This window comes from Telopea speciosissima, chromosome 9 (genome assembly GCF_018873765.1).
Source record: "Telopea speciosissima isolate NSW1024214 ecotype Mountain lineage chromosome 9, Tspe_v1, whole genome shotgun sequence".
Classification (NCBI taxonomy): domain Eukaryota; kingdom Viridiplantae; phylum Streptophyta; class Magnoliopsida; order Proteales; family Proteaceae; genus Telopea; species Telopea speciosissima.
Genome location: NC_057924.1, coordinates 8,924,194 through 8,943,566, shown reverse-complemented (window position 1 = coordinate 8,943,566; position 19,373 = coordinate 8,924,194). Strand labels below are relative to the sequence as shown.

The 19,373-nt window shown below is 36.8% G+C and overlaps 1 protein-coding gene across 2 annotated transcripts; it reads right to left on the bottom strand.

The window, feature by feature from the left end:
* Positions 1 to 6,385: 6,385 nt before the first annotated feature.
* On the bottom strand, positions 6,386 to 8,832 carry LOC122639473 (transcription factor bHLH112-like). Of its 2 annotated transcripts, none has more exons than XM_043832343.1 (8): positions 8,478 to 8,832; positions 7,745 to 8,369; positions 7,471 to 7,581; positions 7,181 to 7,246; positions 7,019 to 7,084; positions 6,867 to 6,920; positions 6,482 to 6,661; positions 6,386 to 6,438 (listed from the first exon to the last, which is right to left on the bottom strand). In XM_043832343.1, the coding sequence occupies exons 1-7, from the start codon at positions 8,828 to 8,830 to the stop codon at positions 6,512 to 6,514; spliced, it is 1,425 nt and encodes a 474-aa protein (XP_043688278.1). In that variant the 5' UTR covers positions 8,831 to 8,832; the 3' UTR covers positions 6,386 to 6,438; positions 6,482 to 6,511. The 2 variants fall into 2 exon arrangements, with proteins under 2 accessions (XP_043688278.1, XP_043688279.1); XM_043832344.1 differs by having other exon boundaries at positions 6,482 to 6,665; positions 6,874 to 6,920.
* Positions 8,833 to 19,373: the final 10,541 nt, after the last annotated feature.

The following is a 19,373-nucleotide window of genomic DNA, read 5'->3' as shown; positions in this document are numbered from 1 at the left end:
TGAGCAATTTTTTTGATGGCTAACTTTAGCTTTTGCAAATAATGAGGGAAGGGCTCCTCTATCAGTTTTTCAATGACAAGGGCTGTGATTTTGCAACAAAATATAAGGTCTTAGCAATTAATTCTAACTGTAGCTTTTGCAAATAAAAAGGTTTAAATGAGATCCATGTAGTGATGCAGAGTGCTTTGGAATCTTCCCTTGGATGCCTTCTGAGCAATCTGATGAAGGAAATTAATAAGTTGGTGTCCTTGGGATACATCATAGGAATTGTTCAGAAACAACCCCCCCCCCCTCCCCCCCATAATCATTTTAAGAGGAGGAAGCTGCTTGTAATACTTAGATGAGCTGAAAGGGGGCTTCGAAATTAGCTCTGAATATCCTCTTCAATTTCAAGTTTTTATCTTGCTAAAGGTCATCTAGTGGGAATGGCTTGGAATGTTTAAAGAGTGGTTACGATTACTAGGTACATTCCTTCACTTTTTTCTTTTTTTTTTGATAAAAACATTCCTTCACTTGGTACTCCTCAAACATAGTAGAAAATCATTTTTCCAATTAATCTCTAGGGAAAGAGTCTTTTTAGTTTGATTCCACCAGAATCTTTTAGTAGGATTCCACCAGGCAAATGGATTCCAACACTTGGATTCCACCAGATTCTTTGTAATCTAGAGTTGTTTCCAACACTCAGTCTACTTTTAGTTGGATTCTACCAGAATCTTTCTAGGCATTGCAAAGTAGCTCTAGAGTCAAGACTGCTGCTTGATTTCTATGCCTTGAACAACCAATGTTTGGCAAATATAATTGCAAGTTTATTTTTCCTGTTTTCATGAGAACAAAATAGAATTCAGTGATAGTTGCAGAACCAAACACTTGACTAGATCATATCAAGAAGGGTTAAGTCTCACGACGGGGTCGATTCTGGTTCTCTGCCCCTGACTGGCTAGCCTGTTATATTGAGTCCGTTATGCTGGGGGGGTATGTAAGTGAATCCGTTGGATTTTCAGCCCTTTTTTTATTTTTCCGATCCTTGTTGGAATGTTGGGTGTTCCACAGCTATATTCTCACATTGGTTTGTTCAGGTCCTTGATGCTTTCATATATTGTATTAGGTTCAACCTTACAACAATATTACTTTTGTGGGGTTGGAAATTGTTGGCCCTTTAGAAGTTGAGGCTCAAATTTGAACTTTCAGATTTCCACAGCATATATATGTGCATAAGAATTTGAGAGAGTGGGTCTCAGTCCAACGATAAGGTTGTTCCATTGCGTCCTAGTACTGGTCATTGGTTTGAGTCAGGAAATAGTTTCTTCGCAAAGGGGGTTTTTTTTGTTTTGGTAAGAGCAAAGGGGGGTAAGGTTGCGTATATTGCGACCCTCCCTAGACCTCGTAGTGGTATGAGCCTTGTGCAGTAGATACGCTCTTTATATCTACATAAGAATTTGTCATTTAGTTGCCTTTGGACCAGGTTAATACCCACCCTCAACCCCCAGCAAAAAAATTCATTTTTTTGCCCCATTTAAGATAAACCCAGTTTTTCTTCATCATGGGTGAAGAAAAAATCCTTTCATCTACCCCATTTGATCCTCTGATTGGATTGAGAAGGGAGTTTTAGACCATGAACAGTGCTGATTTTCAATCTAATTGGACATTGATACATATAAAAAATTATGTTTATAATACTAGTTTGAATATTTAATTCTCCATTAGAGTCGCTACCCATTTTATAATAATTATTATGTTAATTGAAAAAATTAGAGTCCTAAATCTAATTGTTCTCCTTAATGGATGGAAGATTGCATTGGTTGCCAATAAATAGAGATCTCTTGGTACTCTCTCTATCAGTTTGTTTAATTGCAGACAATCTGTATCTGAAAAGGTAAGCATGGTGAGGGTTAACATATTGAGAATCTTAGCAGGATTCCAAGGAATCAATCCTTCTTAGTACAAAATTTGTCGAGAGGCTGAGATTTTTGTAATTAAGAGAAGGGGTGTTGTTCTCTGTGCCACAGCGTAGGCTACGTCTAGGCACATGGGGGTGGGCACAAAGACCACCCTACCCCCCTGAATGGCAAGCTCATGTGCCTGGACACAGCCTGCGCTGCGGCACAGAGAACATTCTCCCTTAAGAGAATCACCCCACATTGACTAATTGTACTGAGACCTTCTTATATACCAGTTGCATCTCTTCACCTCAAATGTTAAGTATAAGAATGTATATGAAGTCATATCCAAGTTTTCATAGTGATATACCTAATAATGACATGCCTATGACTGAAGGACACGTGACAGGGCTAGGGATCTCTACGATACAGATATTCAAAGTCAACTAAATAGCAAATCCAAGACGCTGGAGCGTGCTACCGACACATAGAAAGAGCTGGGAGCACCTGGCCCCTAGCTACATCCAATCAGCTTTGGTATGCCCCCTCACCAGTCTAGGCAAGACCTCTCATTCGTTATAAGTTCCAAGCCAATTGTTCGACAACATCTCATATTGTGCCATTCACCACTCTCTTCTCATTTTTCCAAAAGTCTACTATTGCCCTAATTATGACTTAAGCATCGGAGAATCTCTCTGGAGTCCAACTCCATCCTTCTCTTGTGCTTTTTTTTTCTTTGGTTTCAAGTGGTGCAAAGATCTCCCAGTGACATGTCATCCTTCCAGATTTCAGCGGCAACACATAGTAATTAAGTTGATATGGAGTTATTTATCATATTTTATTCTAATCCAAATTTACTAAGATGGATTATAAAAGAACAACAAAATTAAAGAGGTCTTGTACTCGTGCCTCAATTTGAGAGAGAGAGAGAGAGAGGGGGAAAGAAATTAAACTTTTGAGAAGGGATCTCTTCGTCGAGAAGACAAGAATGGAGTCCTTCAAAAGTAAAGATGGTAACTGGGCCCATGCCGCATGGGGGTCATATGCTTTGATTTGTGAATCTTTTGTGTCTCAAAGTGAGCTTTACCGTAGCTAAAAACAATAATAGGTACTCCTTTTTTAGGTAGAGAAGAAATCATGGGTACAAATTATGGTATATGATACCCCCAGCATCCAATTAATTGAAATGTCACCAGAAAAGAAAGCTAGTAGGTGGCAATTGGGTACCAATCAAGTATAATTTCATCTTAATTAAACTCTTTTTATGATTACTTGTTTGTCAAAAGGCTATTAATCCTTCGAAGTTACGTTTCTAGAGCTATCAAGGGCATTGATCCTTTGATTTGGGTTCGATTTCGAAACTGACCAAAATCTTTCAGTTGTCTCGGTTTTGATTTGGGGCTGACCTAAATGAAATCTAGGGTTGAAATCGAGCCCAAGGTCCAAACTTCGAAATGAGATTCGGCACTTCTCAATTTCAGGCTTACCTGAAACCGGCTTCGAAATCAAGATTTAAAATCTTGGTTGGAAGATCGTTCTCTGAACGAACAACAAAAGAAGCACACCAATGAGTGATAAATGGTTTGGTACATAGAAGGATAGAAAGGTCATTTCATTATGTAATGAAATGTGATTTATTCAATTTCTTGAAGTAGCTTAACCTTCCTTAAAGGCCAAAGTTTAGATAATTAAAACTAGGGATGAGATTTTTGGCTGGGCCAATCTGTGGACCCGGCCCAAAATATAACTTAGGGCCAGGCTGGATTGACATCAAACCTGCTCAGTGGCCTAGCCCACTAAACCGGAACTATATACATGGCCGGATCCGATAGACATATCAATGATAATTACTATTTTAAGTCTCTCAATCATTTTTCTCTTATTCTTCCTCATAAATAATGTTAAGTTATTGCATGAATAGTTAAAGTTATGCCTCTAATCCATACCCAAACCTTCATTGGTGCGGTGGAATGGTTTTTACATAGGAGGGCAGTAAAGAAAGAGATAAGAGAGAGAGAGAGACGGTGCTAGCAAAACCTTTTCTCCCTATATTTGGGGCAAGGTACGCTACCATCTCTATGTCTGTCTTTCTAATCCTCACATGAAATGTCCTTGGTGCCATGTTATGTATAATACCATTTTATCGCAACCCATTGGTCTCTCTCTTATGCTGCTTGCTCATAGAACCCTCTTCCATATACACAATAGGATTTATATTTTTATTAATTATAATTTATTTGTAAAATGGTTTTTGGAAGATACGTTAGCTATTTAGTTTCTTGGGGCGCTGTTATCTATGCCGCAGCGCAGCCTGCACCGAGGCACATGGGGGTGGTCGAAATGACCACCCTGTCCCCTGCATAGCCTACCCATGTGCCTGGGCATAGGCTGCGCTGCGGCACAGAAAACATTCTCCCTAATTTCTTATATGATTTATAATTGCTTCTTTTAATTCGAAAAATAAAACATGCATGTAAATATTGTTTGGAAGACAATTGCTTACCTAATTAGTCGATGCCTTGCCAGACTGCTAGTAGAGTAAAGGTCCACAGGAGATCATGGGTTCAACTCTCCTATCTTCACCTTGTGCCTTATGGTACCTCTTCCCTCCCATTCTCACTCAGCTATTCTCAAGTACTTGTAGTCAAAGTCCCATAAAACAAGTTAGATAGGTATACCAATAACAATAATAATCATGAAGATGGTTGAAAGCGGTTCTAGCTTGATGCCAAAAATGTTATAATGGGCTGGGTCAGGACCAGACTTTTTTGCCCAAACCAAGCCCGAATCTGACACATATGTGGGCTGGTCTGTGCGTGCCTTAACATGAAAATTTTTTTGTTGTCATTTGGGGGAATTTTTATCCGCTGTTGTGCCATCGTACGGCGTAGCAGCGCCTCCAGTACTGGAGCGGATAAAGGTCCCACTTGGGTTGCAGGAACTTTCCTACTACCCGGGTTTGCAACCATATAAATGGAATAATTCATCACTTCCTTTTCGGGTTGACAAATACGCTCTTCAATTTAAGTATAGATTCACTTTCTTTGGCTGAGAGCCCAAGTAACAAGAAACTTCCTAGACCCTTGGTAGCAGAAAAAGTTCTTCCAATTAGCACGGCTCGCTTACATTCCTAAATTTAAAACAATAAAGGCTATTCGTGTTATTGAAGCCTGATTTCAAGTTAATCCGAGAAGTACTGATAATTCTTCCCCAATATCGTTGATCCCACTACTTTCAGGATTAGGGTTTTTCTATATTGTATTGCACGCCCTTTTTTTGGTTGAAATAATCATGACTTTGGTTGTAATAAGTTCAAACTTATATATAAGGGGTGAGGGTTTGTGATTTCATCCATCGAATAGTGGAAGCTCTATTTACCGTTCGGCCATAAATGTAGCCCACCTTGAATGAACCACACAAATATGTGTTTTGTGTATGTGATCTATTTTTTTGTATTTTTTTTTGGCAAATCGCTATTCTACTGCGTTGTTAATTTTTAACAACTCGTCAAGACTGAAGAAGCACATGATTAGAGGGAACCGTATCAGCTGTCCAACTTGCTATGTTGGATCTCCATTGAGAGGGGACAAACCTCTCTCTCTCTCACTTTTGTGAATTATGTGTTTCTCCTGGCTGTATATGTATCGCTATTTGTTTTGTGTGTTGTCTTTCTCTTACTCTTTCTCTTTCTCTCCTCTATGTGTTTGAGAGAGAGAGAGAGAGAGGAATGGAATGGATTAGGGATTTAGGGTTGCGTTTGCCTCCTCTACCCCTTCCAAAGGAGTGGATGCCCCATCAATGTGACCATTCCATGAAAAGCACAAAAGCATGCCTCCTGATATTTCCCACACACGCATCTCTCCATTTTGGAATAATCAAAAACCCTACTAAAAGGAGAGGCAGTGGGCCGTTCCCTCTCTGACTTCCACTACCACCATATATTCGAAAACCCTATTAACAAATCTAAAGTTTTCCCATCTCCAATCCAATCACCTCCACACACTTACTCTCCTACTATTCCTCAATTCAATTATTCCTCTTATTTCTTTTCCTCTCTTCATCTTCTCTCTCTCTCTCTCTCTCTCTCTTTCACTTAATAAAATAAAAGATGGTGCCATACCTCCAATACTCCTACTATACAACATATATATATTTATATATATTAATTATAGAAACAGGAACAAATACCCTTTATCCCTTCCTCTTTTTCTGCTAAATTCAGCTACCAACAACATATCTTCCCCTTAAATTTAATCTAAATTTCCGCTAAATTTAGCACCTGTTCCCATCCCTAATCCACCTCTTCTTATACTACTTTTGATTATTACAACTCTATATTCTCTTCCAATGGCCCCTTTTCTTTGCCCACCCCCTAGGCCCCTACATCATTCAGCTGCCTGTGTAGTTGTCCCAACATTGCCAGTCCTTGAAGGGTCACTTCCTTTTTTTCTCTTGTCTTTCTCTTTCCTTTCTTTAATCTTTATTTTCTTTCTTTCCTTCATTCCTTCAGTGGTCTTAATCTCTTATCATTCCCAACTTGACTTGGGTACGTTCTGGTGTACTCATCGATCCTAATTGCAGGAAAAACTCACGCTCCTCGCAACGCGACCTCATCGGTTAGCTTGTGTCCCCCTCTACCTGTAAGTTCCTCCGAAGGTTGGAGTCCAGAAATCAGCTGCAGTTTCATTTGTAACTGGAAAGGTACTTGAAATTGGAACTAGACATAGTCCACGGCTCCTTAGATCTTGTTTGGGTCCTTCACCATCTTTCGATTTATCAAAACTCTGCAACAACGACAAATTCAGTCAATATTGGGGTTTCACGCAAAGATAGAGAAGTAATAATCCCACATCGGATGTGAATAGTAGACTTATAGGTACTTAGGCACTGTTTTTCTTTTAAGAAAAAGTTGGACCCAAGTCCCTAAAACCCAGAATTTACTTTCTTTTTCATCTTTTGATTTTTAAGAAGAAAGAAATTTATTTGTACCTGCTGGTGGTGTTGAATGGGAGCTCCATTCTTCAAATATGGTGTGCTTAAAACCTGAAATTATGGTAAGAAAACCTTGTATTAGTAATCAATTAATCTAAACTCCAAGTTTGGTAGAAATAAATCCATCTAGAGGTGAGAATGCAACTTACGCTGACTTGATCATGGAGGAATTTGATGTACTCAATAGCTTCTAAGAGCACAGATGCCGTATCAGTCTGCGAACAAGAATTAATTCAAGATGAACAACCAGAAATAAGCTTTAACATTACAGAATTACAAGAACCAAGTATAAATTTCTATTAGAAATTCACCTTTCCGAAAGGTGAAACCAGTTGTTGGAGTGCAGTGATTCGATCTCCTAATTTCTCTTTTCGAACCTAATATAAAAGAGATATCAGATGAGTTATTGAGTCTCGAGCAATAAGAAACTACCGGGGATTAAATATCGTTCTAAACAAAACCAGAATTTTCAAATTTTCCATCCATCTCTATTTAAAATTAAACTTTTTAAAAAGTAAAATAATATTTTTAAGAGCTCAAAGCTCGAGAAGCAGTACTCTTCCACTGAAAACTGAAAAGGTTGTTAGGTTCTATTTCATACCTTAAAAGTTGGTAATGGCGATGGTGTCTCAATCCGAGGCCTTTTGTACGGTGGTTCATTGCTGTTTTTCTTCACCACTGACCCTGAATCACGAACTTCTTCTATGCCAGACTATTAAAAATTAAAAAAATTAAAAATAAAAAAATGTAAGAGTGATTTATAATAGCATTCATATAAACGTTGGAAGTTGGAATTTGGAATTTGAGTAGAACTCATCTTTAAAAACTAGCCTTTACATCTAACTACTCACATCCGATATAAGATTATTACTTACCTTTGTGGTGTTGAGGTTACTCCTGCAATTGGGTTTCATCTCAAACATTGGTGTGAGATACTGTGTCTCCGGCGAAGGAAAGAAGGTGGACCGAGCATCGTTCATCGAAGCTACGGATGCATTCCAAAAAGGAGTGTTGTTGGAGAAGTGCAATTGATTAGTTGAGGGTTGGAGGAGGTGGTGCTGCTGCTTTTGCTTGGGTGCTGAACTTTTCAGAAAGTCTGGGAATTTGGGCCAAGACGGTGACGGAGATGGCGACGGCGATGACAACGATGATGAGAATTCACCGGTGTTAATGCGGTAGTTTGGAGATGGATTAGTTTCGAAGGGAAACCTTTGATGATGATGATGATGGATTTGGGTCTCTTGTGTATCAAATAAGCCTTGCAATAAAGAAGATGAATTGCATGCATAAGAAGGAAAACCAGTGGGTATACCCTGGCTGCTCACTGTACTCAAGATGGAATCTTCACCACCACCACCACCAACACCACCGGAGAAACTCTGAACCGGTGGAGATTCCATTCCTGTTTCTGCCCTAAAATTGGGTCTTGAACTTAAGTCATCTTGAACTTGAAGCATGGAATTGAAATTAGTAGTCTCTGCAACTCTTCCACTACCTCTACTGCAGAACCATATGTGATAACAATAAGAATCTAATTCAATTTTAATTTGGTAGCTTTAATTCAATACAAAGGCCATAATTAAAGGGGGCAAAGAGTTGGTGACTTACAGTAAAGATTGGTTCCAATCCATGGTGAGGGATGAAGGTCCAAAACCCATCATTTGAAACGTGGAATCCAACAAGATGCCACTGCCACCACCACCACCACCACCACCACCACCACCAACGACAGTATCAGAAGCTTGTGTCTTCTGGGTTTGTTGGAAAACCATGGAACTATCAGAAACAGAAGCTGTTGTTTCCTCACAAGAAGATCTTGCTTCACTTGCCCATCCAAAGCTGCTTCCTATATCATTGAGTGCCGTGGAACATGGTGATGAACATGAACCCATACTCACTCCACTTTTAGTTTGATTCCACCAATTTCCACTGCAAAGTCCTGCCTGAAATTCGTCTCCCATGGCTATATCTATCTTTGTTTCTCACTCTCAAGAAGAGTTTAAAAGAAGAACTGGTTTCAAGAGCTAAAAACTGAAAGAGATGAAAATGATTCTCATCTTGAGCTTTATTTATATAAAACCCATTGGGTGTACGGTAGAAACAACCGGAATCTGGTTGACATTTTCAGGGGTTGATTGGACAGATAGAAGGGGGGGGGGTATTGATTTTAATTAGGATTGGAATTTCTCTTTCTTTCTTTTCCATATTTTAAAGAGAATTAAAGTTTTAATATGTGTATTATTCTTTGTAAAAATAAAAAATTTTAAAACCTTAAGAACAAAGCGATATGATTTGACCAGTGGGTTTTGATCTGGGTTGCCATGTCACCATTCTCAACGAATAATTTCCTTCCTCAGTAAATTCCATGGCATGAAATGAAACTCTGGATTCATCATTTATTAATTCCTACCCTTTACTGTATGAGATGGAAATATATTTCTCCAAAGTTAAAATTTCATGGTTGAAGAGATTCTCTCCTCACCCTGGTTAAAGAAAAACTTGAGTTTTTTTTTTTTTTTTTTTTTTTTTTAAATAATGATTTGTTTTGTATTTTTTTTAAACAAATGGTTAAAGATTAGTAGAAAAAATGATGTACACATTACTGGTAATACATACCAGTACAACCCTCTCGCACTCCCTGACATTCTCTCTTCTCTTTGATCATGTGGTCTCCCTAACTTCCTCCTGTTTGCCCATTGGCTTGTCATGGGAAATGCCAATACATGTAAGCGGCATTCAAATCCCACCCCAAAACAAGTAAAAGATGTCTTTTTCCGTTTTGCTTATCCTGTCAATGAAGGAGAGTAGGAACTTTTACGCCAGCACAGGCAAGTTTCAGCAAAAGGCCAAAAAAAGGATGAATCTCCCTCCCTCCCTCCCTCCCTCCCTACCCCCTTTTTATGATAAAAGTTAAGTTTATAATTTTCTTCTCTTTTAAAAAGGGAGAAATGAAAACAATGTATTTAGACACTCAAGCATCCAGTCATACACTAAAGGATAGCTTTCGTGGGCTTCTTTTTTTTTGGGTAAACGCTTTAGAGGGCTATAAGCTAGTGCAAAATCATACAATTTTAATGTGAAATCTTCTTATACATTTGTTTCGCTCTTTGCCTTTAGGGTTGTAATCTTGTATATTTTCAGTCTAGGTCTTCTATGGTGAATCATATAAATGATTCACACAATTGATGATAAACCAATGCAATTAGGTATCGAAGAGCCATTCAAAAATCAATCGATGGTTTTCATGAAATGAAATATTCATGTTTAATAATTTGATGAATGTGATCATTTCAAATTAAAAACATTTTGAGGAGCATCAGAATGTCATGTTTCATATCAAATTTTTTATACCTAACTTTTGGCTTTAGATAGGTCAATAATGACCTAAATTTTACGACTTGTATATAATTTAAAATTATTTTCTTGTTTGATACAGAAGCAAAGGAATTCATAGAATCTAATAATTTGCATAAAGAGTAAAGTTTTGTTACTTTTTTCCATGTGTCCTTATCGAGAATATTGAAGGAAGTCATGCTAAGTCATTTCCATGAATTCTACTTTTCCTAAAAATACAACTGAAGCAACTACCTTTATTTTAACTTGCAAGAAGATGGAGACTTGAACCCTAGTAGTTGATTGCATGAATGAGAAAGCTATAACCTAGTTATAGAATTGAAATTTGTGAGAACCTTCAAATTAAGGTGAAATATAGATACCATCATCCACTAAAAAACTATCACATATTAAATTTATTTGGACATAGGAAATAAGAATATATGCAATAATTTGAAATTTGATTGTTCAAAAGTTAGTTGTATATTTCATTTTGACAATAATTTTAATTTTCCACTACTAAATTTTTTTGATATTTTTTTTTTGTAGAAACAACAACTTTATTTAATCATCATGTAGTACACATAGATGGAGAAGAAACAAACTCCCCAATCCATGGAGCAGAAATAGACCATTCTATCATACACGTAACCGACAGAGCCTTCCTTGCCAGAGGGTCAGCAAAGCTATTTTCCTCCCTTGGAACATATGTAAAATTACAAAAAGAAAAATTGGATGACAGATGAATAATATCATCCAAGATTGGCTTGACCTCCAGTGCAATGGAACCTCCACCCTGCTATAGATGATTGATGATATCTTTATGATCAGATGCAATCAACAAATCAGTATATCTGCTGTTAACCGCTTCCACCATAGCCGAACGAATAGCCAAAAATATCAACAAAAAAAAAAAAAATTTGATATTTTTGAGATTTTAGACTATGATGACTGGTAATTTTAATCAAAACATATGAGCATTATAACCTCAAAATCCAACATTAATGTCTTTTCTTTTTTGTTGGAGTAAGAAAAAAGTTCTTCTAGATAGATAATATTATTTGCAATATTAAAAAGCTTAACACATCTCATGTTTTATAAAATGAACCTTAATCAAGTTAGTTCCTATAAATATGAGCTATTTTCATGTTAACAATAGCTTATTGACATTTTCACGTATTAGAGTAATCTTTTCATTGCTCCAAAACAAATAAAATTTTGAAACTTATATGAAATATACAACTACACTGTGTAATGCAATTCTAAAGTTAGTATTTGAATAATATATTTGGTCTAAATGGATGTGGAAAAAGGAAAAGCTAAAATTCTTAATTGAAAAGGGGAAGCGATTTTCAAAGATTCAAGAAGAGAACATTTTCTAGCCAAAAGCAGATCTACGCCAAAATCACTAATATTGGAATTCAACGAATGTGTGTTTGAATATATAATTTTTTTATTTTCAAAAAATATTTGATGTGAATAGATGTCTCAGACTTTTGCAATGAAAAAAGAAAATACACTAAAATTATTTTGTTATGTTTTGAAGGACATAATAATATTAAAATAATAACAAGCAATAAGGAGATCAGAAATTTATACAATCAATAACATTTTTTTTTAAAGAAAAATTTAATTACCATAAAATAGGAAATTACAAACATTGTCCAAACATTTACAACTCATATTACATAATCTAGTTTTATTTGCTAAGATGTGAGCAACATATTTAAAAAAAAATGAAAATAGTTTGATAAATCAAAGAGAATAGCATATATGTGCCTAGGCCACAGCCGAGTTGGCAGAGCCATAAGACAATCCGTCAATTCTTGCCAGTCAATCCAACGTTTTATTCGTTGAACTTTAGTTGTATTTCATGTTTTGTAATATATTAATAATTAATAATGTTTCTAAATGTACAAAGATTATATGATCAAGTTTTTCTTCAATTACAATAAATAGAAATCCATTCACCGCAGGCTTTCGAATGCACGCAAGAGGGTATGAAGGATATTTTGGGGAATATACTAAAACTTTATAGGGGTTTTTGAACCCTTGGATGATATGATGATTATTCACAGCGTGTTGAAGGAAAACTTTCTTCAAGAATATGTTGTTAAATTTCCTAATTCTAAAAAAATAGATCCGAAATTCCTCTAACTTGCACAACACCTTTCCCATCCATAATATTTATCATATCTTTCCCTTCTTTTATTTCTGGCCACCCATTATCTTTTACCTCTAAGTGTCTGATTAACTAGAAAGTCTGTTTGCATTAACTCTTAATTGACAGGGGGACTAAGAGAGTGAAGTGGAAAATTTTGAAAAATTAAAACTGCCGATTCATCCGTCGTGACTCGTGAGTCATGGGACTGGCGAGACGCCGCCAGGTGAGAGAGGAGAGAGAACCTTAACGGACAACGTCATGCTTAAGTTATGACCTTGGTAGCCTATAGGTTGAATTTTTAGGGGGGTCAACGTGGGGTCCACACGGCACGCGCGCGTGCCATGACAACTTGGGCCTCGTCTTCTCTTCCCCTATGCGTAGAGTCAAAGCCCGATAGCGACTAGTTCTTCCTCAAAATCATTTAGATTTTAGACGTATCATACACGTACCCACTTCTCTCTCTTCTCCGTCCAATTCTTCCTGTCACTTGTCTCACTCCAAGCCCTCCACAGTCCACACCTCCTCTCCACCGTCCATCACACATCAAAAAAGGGTATATCTAGTGCACAAGACTCTCGTTACTATAGATTTTAGGAAGGGTCATAATATACGCAGCCTTACCCTTACTTACTTGGTCCAATGGAACAAACTTTACCGTTACACCAAGGCCCGTGCACCCTCGTCCATCATACATCAATCTTACCATTTAATCACGTAGCTTGTCCTCTCTCTCTCTCTCTCTCTCTGCACAATATGATTGGACTAATCCAATTATGTTCGGGTCGGTTAAAGGGTTACCTGGCCAATGTAAGTTGCAAAGGCTCTGCATGATAACACTTATGTTTCTTCATTTTTCTGTTCTTTTATTCCTAGGAACAAAATATTAGAAATCTATTTGTTATCATCGGTTCATTTTTTTGTTTTTAAGATTGAACCAGTTATAAAAAGTTGCTGAGAAATAGAGAAACAAAAGTATTAATTTGAAACTTTTCTATCTAGAAACAAAAGGGAAAAATAGGGAGATTGCTCTTTAATGAGCACATGGTTAATTTGATGGTCAAAACAGTAACTTCATGTTCAAAATAAAATATCACCTCCAACACCACGATGACCACCACCTCCACCAAATTTGTAGCTATTCAATGAAGTTCATAAAAGTTTCAGAAATTAAAATTACTGCATATAACAAATGTATTTCTTTCTTTATTTTACGTAAAAATACAAATTATTATACCTTACTAAACACTTTTTTTCCAAAAATTTAACCCTCTATCATAAATCAAAAAAGGGCCCAAAATGGTTAGTTTAGTTTTTTCATGTTTAGGTCAAGATTAGGGGAGAGAGGGAGTTGGTGGGGGGGGGGGGGGGGTGTGTGTTACTACCGTGTCTTTGTAGGTGTTGCAATATGTGAGGGATATAATAAGTCAATAACTAGAGAGAGGATTGACCCCTTTTTTAAGGGTAAGACATAATGGTCACCTTTGGTCACACCTGAAAGATCAGGTCGTATCCATCCCACTCTGTTGGGTTTACTGATTGTCTTCTTCTGCCTCTAGAATATTCCCCCACTTAAGTTTACCCTTATGCCCCTCTCTTGCTCATGTCATACCTTATGACCCATGAGGTATACCTTATGACCCATGGTATGGTTGTTTAAGCTTGGTCAAGGCAATTAGAATGTCAAATAGATCAAATAAGAAGTCAATCTCAACCTCTATGTTCTTTCTCTCGTATTTGCTCACCCACCCATATAAGTTCCATCTATTTTTGTCATTACCTAAATATTATTTGCTGCTACGGAATCTTGTGGAATTCAAACATGTTTATATATCAACAAATATTTAAAATTCTAGGAAATATCAACCTAATACAAACAAATCTATATAATTTAGGATTAGGAATGGATATATGAATTGGGCATTAATTAAATTAAGATATGATTACTTCACTACCTTGGGTTTGTAATTGGCTGACTCTAAATGATCCATTTGAAATATATTGTAATAATCTGGCCATGTATGGTGCATTGTCTTTGCATCCAAACACAATGACACGCGAAATGATTGTCACAATTCCATGAAAAAGCAAAATTTTCTTGGAATACATTGATACGACTATCATTTTACATACCACTATGTTTGACATAGAGGGCAGCACAGTGCATCTGCCCAAGTAGTATTTTTCTTTCCCTAATCTTTAAATCTCTATTAAAATATTAACACAAACATCAACGATAAAATTTGACCAAACCCGAATGCTTATCTAATCGTTGACTTAACAAAGTGCTGATGTGCGTGTTGACTCAACAAGTTGATATGGAAAGTTTGGTGAAATGGCAATTTGGTTGACTTAAAAGACTTACGCAATATGTAGGTTAGACAAAATTCCATCCGGAGAATTGGGAATTAACCAATCAAATAAAACCAAACCAAAACCACCGGGTCAGATGGGTTGGTTGGGTCACAGAAAAACCAGCTTAGACGTCATGGTGATGCAAGGTTGAGGTAATGGGGAAACAGACAAAACAGACACAACAGATTGATTAGCCCACATGTCTTCCTCCGCGTATACAAAAAGGAAACACGTACAGGTTCACGTGTAAGCTTCAAAAGACACGTGGGGAGAAAATGAGTGGCCACGTACGAGTTGACCCAAATGGGGGTGATTTGAGTCCCAGAGGTAGGGAGAGGAAGGGACTGGAAGAGATATTAATCAAAGAAAGAATGAATGAAACCATGTGAGGGAATTTGAAAAGTGGAAAAAGATCGATTAAAGAGATGCAATTGGTTTCGTCTACAAGATAATTATTACAAGTTAATTAACATTTTATATTTAAATAAAAGTCAACCTATAATTGGTAAAACACGCCGCCACCGCCACCACCACCACCACCCCCGCCGCCCTTTATCCTTCGCCGTTCAATTAAATGCAGACCGATCACAACACGAGTACTACATATCGAATTAAAATAAATTTATAAATATAAAAACGTTAGGTATATTTCACGAAAAAAATATTTTATAATCAAGAATCAAATCTACAACATGGTCTCTATGTCTCTTTCAACCAAATTAATTAAATGTTCGTAATCCTTCTTCCATTGTTAGTGAAAACTATAGTCATCTCTTCTCCATAAACTTAGTTATCTTGTCGAATTATATAAATTCTTGCATTGAGGTAATGTGATTGTTTCTTCTTTTCTTCGTTTTTTTGCATCATGCATAGGATTTTGTAACACTGATTCTAAGGTTATCTAGGTCAATTTCAATTTCAATCAGAATCAATAGAGATTGATTTGGATCCTGATTCCTTGTTTTTAAACCCTAGCGGAGGTTGTTCAGCTTGGTACAATAGACACAATTTTTTGATAGACGGCAGGTCAGAAAGTGTCCACATATTCTTTGAGTCATATAATCTCCATATGGAATGTTTCAATTCTATAAAAGACAGAAAGGAATTAGTACTACTCGATTAAGCTTTGTGTGAATAGTCGCTAACTCGGTGGTTGGAGGCTTGCAGGTTGAAGTGCTTGCCCCCTAGAAAGTCATGAGTTTGATTCTCCTTACCACATTTGTGTCATATTCAGGCAGACACTATTTCTCTCTCCCCCCCCCCCCTCCCCTTAGTAGTTGTAGAGATATGTTGGTTTGTCTTAACCATCTTTCCCCTCTTAGTTGTAGTTGGCCATGGGCCCACAAAAACCCTCAACACTTCATGGAGAGACTATTTCCATGTTTTGAACCCGCAACCTGATAGTTTTAATACTGCAACGTAACTGTTGCATGCACCAAGGCTACTGAATATAATGGTAATGGCCGTTAGCCATTATTAATTTCTTATTAAAACAATATCACGTGATAATACCCGGGCATATCCAAAGGATATCCAATACTACTGAAGAAAGTTGTGCCATTGTTCTTCTCTTTTGAATATTGATTCATGTCGGGGTTGTTCTTATGGTAGCTAAGCCGTAGGAATAAAACGCTACCCGATTGTGCGCCTTGAGTGGTGACAATGCCTAGACACAGAAATCGCCTTGGGCGTTTGAATTTCCGCCTTTACATGGGGTTAAGACGGCCATTTCCAGACGCCCAAGGCAGTTTCTGTGTCTAGACATAGTCAGCATGCAAGGCGCACAACCCCGGTGGCGTTCTTTCTCCCATTCGATGAATATACTCAAAAAACCTGCACCATTACAAGACTAGCTAGATCGATCACGTAGATGTATTATAGAATTTATTAGAAGAATTGGAATCCCGGTGAGACTGGGAAAACCAGTTCTTTGTTTTCCAGTTTGATTCCTTGTTTTCACTAAAAATCAACTTGGTCTAGTTTTTAAAACTATCTGCATCTACCTATCAAATCTCCTAATATTACTTGATAAATCTATGCATGGGAGAACAAAAAAAAAACAAAAAATAAAAACTTGAAATTAGATAATAATTTAAGTAAGCACCCCATCATGAATGAGAAGAGCCAAACCCATTTATAGTTAGACTCTTCAAGGGATAGTAACAAAGCAATCTAATTCATTAATATATGCTTTCATGCATCAATGTGTAAAGGAGTGAAACCTAATCATCCATCATAATAAAGCTGGCTTAAGAAAATTATTTACTTGTTTCTTTTTACAGGATTATATACCAAGAGATGTTATAAAAGCTGTCTTAAAGTTGAAAAATGACATGAGCTTTTTCATTTTTAAATTTTAAACATCTAACTTCACCCTTTATTAAAGAAAAAAAAAATAGAATATCCAATTAATTTCTATCCAAAAATAAAAATAAAAAACATACTATCTTTTGCGTTATGCAAAAATGTATCTTTTCCCTCAGAAAATCCAATGTAGGCAAGGTTAGAAACACACATAATTAAGTACAAGATTGGTGTTCATTGGTTTCAAGTTTAACTGTTCCGAAATTAGTTGAAATTATCCAAAGTTGGTCGGACTTATAACCGTAGAAGCAAGGTTGATCAAAATTGGCCCTGGTTGATTCCGAATCGAATCAATCATTTTTTTTTTTTTTTTTGGTTTTTTATCTAAATTTTAAAACCATGAATTTAGGATATCACAGATCGAATGAACTGACTCACGATGGTGAAAGAATTATAGGAGCATTTGTCAAAATTAAACCCCATGAAAAATCAAACCCTTTTCTCTCTTCTCATTAAACATATTGTTTCACTGCTTGCTATGTAGAATGCCAATAAAATATTGGGCAGCGTGTAGATCCCTTCCCTTTTTTATGAGAAAAAAAAGAAATACACAAAGCCAGCTAGTGTTCACTTACCTCTCACAATCTCTTCATTCTCATCCATCTCCTTTTCATCAATAAATATGTGGATCCCCCTTCTTTCTCTCCTCATTAAATAATAAGGGAAGTAGTTTTTTGTCGGGAGTGTGGCCGATGTGTCTACATCTCTCTTTCTCAAAACAAGGGGGCAGATGTGTCTTTTCAAAGGGGGAGGAGAGAGAAAGATTCATGGGAGTGCTGGTATTCCGAACAGAGAACTTTCTCGATCCCAAATAATAAATACATTATTTCTCTACCCATTATTGGTTTGACGTGTAAGATACTAATACAAGTAGGTGAATCTATTAGGTACATGATCGATATGCCAAAAACTCTAGAGCTGATGGAACACGTTAAATTAAGCCCTTTAACCTATCTCATACTAGGTTGGCCCAATCTAGCGCTCATTTACTACAGTGAGTCCCATTAGGCACATAATAGACCACCACACTTCCGCAGTCGTTATCCTCGGCGGTTCTCACTCTAAAGAGCTCTCACTCTGGTGGTAGGTAATCCTTTCCAAGCAACTCCAGTCTGCTCTAAGATTTTTGTCTGGCGACAGGTAGTCATTTCTTGACGGCTTTCACTCTACTCTAGGTAGCCGTTCTCCTAGATAGCCCTTTCTGTGACTCGAACCTGTGATGTGGTGACCGACTCTGATATCAAATGTTAGATACTTGACCAATATGTCAAAGTTCCAGACCTGATAGAACGGGTTAAATCAAGCCATTTAACCTACCCCATACGGTACTAGACTGGCCCAATCTAACGCCCATACACTAGAGTGGACCTATCAGGCACATAACAAAATCCCTCCCCTCCCCTCCCCTCCCCTCCCCTCCCCTTTTTTTGACCTTTTCCTCTTACTTGATGATTTTCTATCAGACTTTTTTCTTTCTCCTTTTTTCCCTTGTTGGTGACTCTTGGAAGAAGGTTTGTAACAAGATGTGGCGGATCAATATGAAATATCTGAAAGGTCCATTAAATAATTCTCCATTATTGAACTGCCAGAGCATATTAGCCAATGGTGTATCGTCTTTGCCACCTTTTAAAAAATTAAGTCTTTGTTAAATGAACACATGAATCTGCTGAAATATTTGTTCGATTAAAAAATAATAAAAATTAAACCAAACTATAGATAACCATAGTTTTTTATCTTATTAAAACATGAAAATAATATGGATTTGTCACATATTAAATTTTCGAGTGATTCAATGTATCCTCTCATATGTAGGCATACCCTCTCATATATGTTCATGCATTCTATTGCAATCTTGGGTAATCCTTATTTTTTTGAATACCTTCGGATTAGACTAGAATACAATAGGTAAACAGAAGAACCGAAGAACATCCACCTATATACAAATTTTTAGCCTCACTTAAACTTTTTCAAGTGTACTAATTTACTTTTGGGTGAGGATGCTAAGAACCCACTCCTTTATAATAAGGGTAACTTAGAAAACAAAGATCTTTTTATAATAAGAAGACAAGCAAATGGTTTAATGACACACCAAAACACTTTAACTTAATGTTTGGATAGAGCATTAACATAATTGTTCAGCAAAAAATAATATTAAAGAGGAAAACAAGTCCAAACTTGCTTCTGCTGGCCGAATTAATTAGACATTAATTTGGAAAAATCCTAGTTATTAGCTCTACCGACTCCAGCTTACCTCTTATTGCTCTAAATGTATTCCTTTATGTTTAGGGTTG

Bases quoted from the DNA above. Each gene is read 5' to 3' on its own strand.
- LOC122639473 (XM_043832343.1), bottom strand. From the start codon at position 8,830: ATGGGAGACGAATTTCAGGCAGGACTTTGCAGTGGAAATTGGTGGAAT. The intron at 7,582-7,744 runs GTAAGTAATAAT...AATTTTTAATAG, and splicing joins GTAACCTCAACACCACAAAG to TCTGGCATAGAAGAAGTTCG. The intron at 6,662-6,866 runs GTACAAATAAAT...TCGTTGTTGCAG, and splicing joins CCATTCAACACCACCAGCAG to AGTTTTGATAAATCGAAAGA.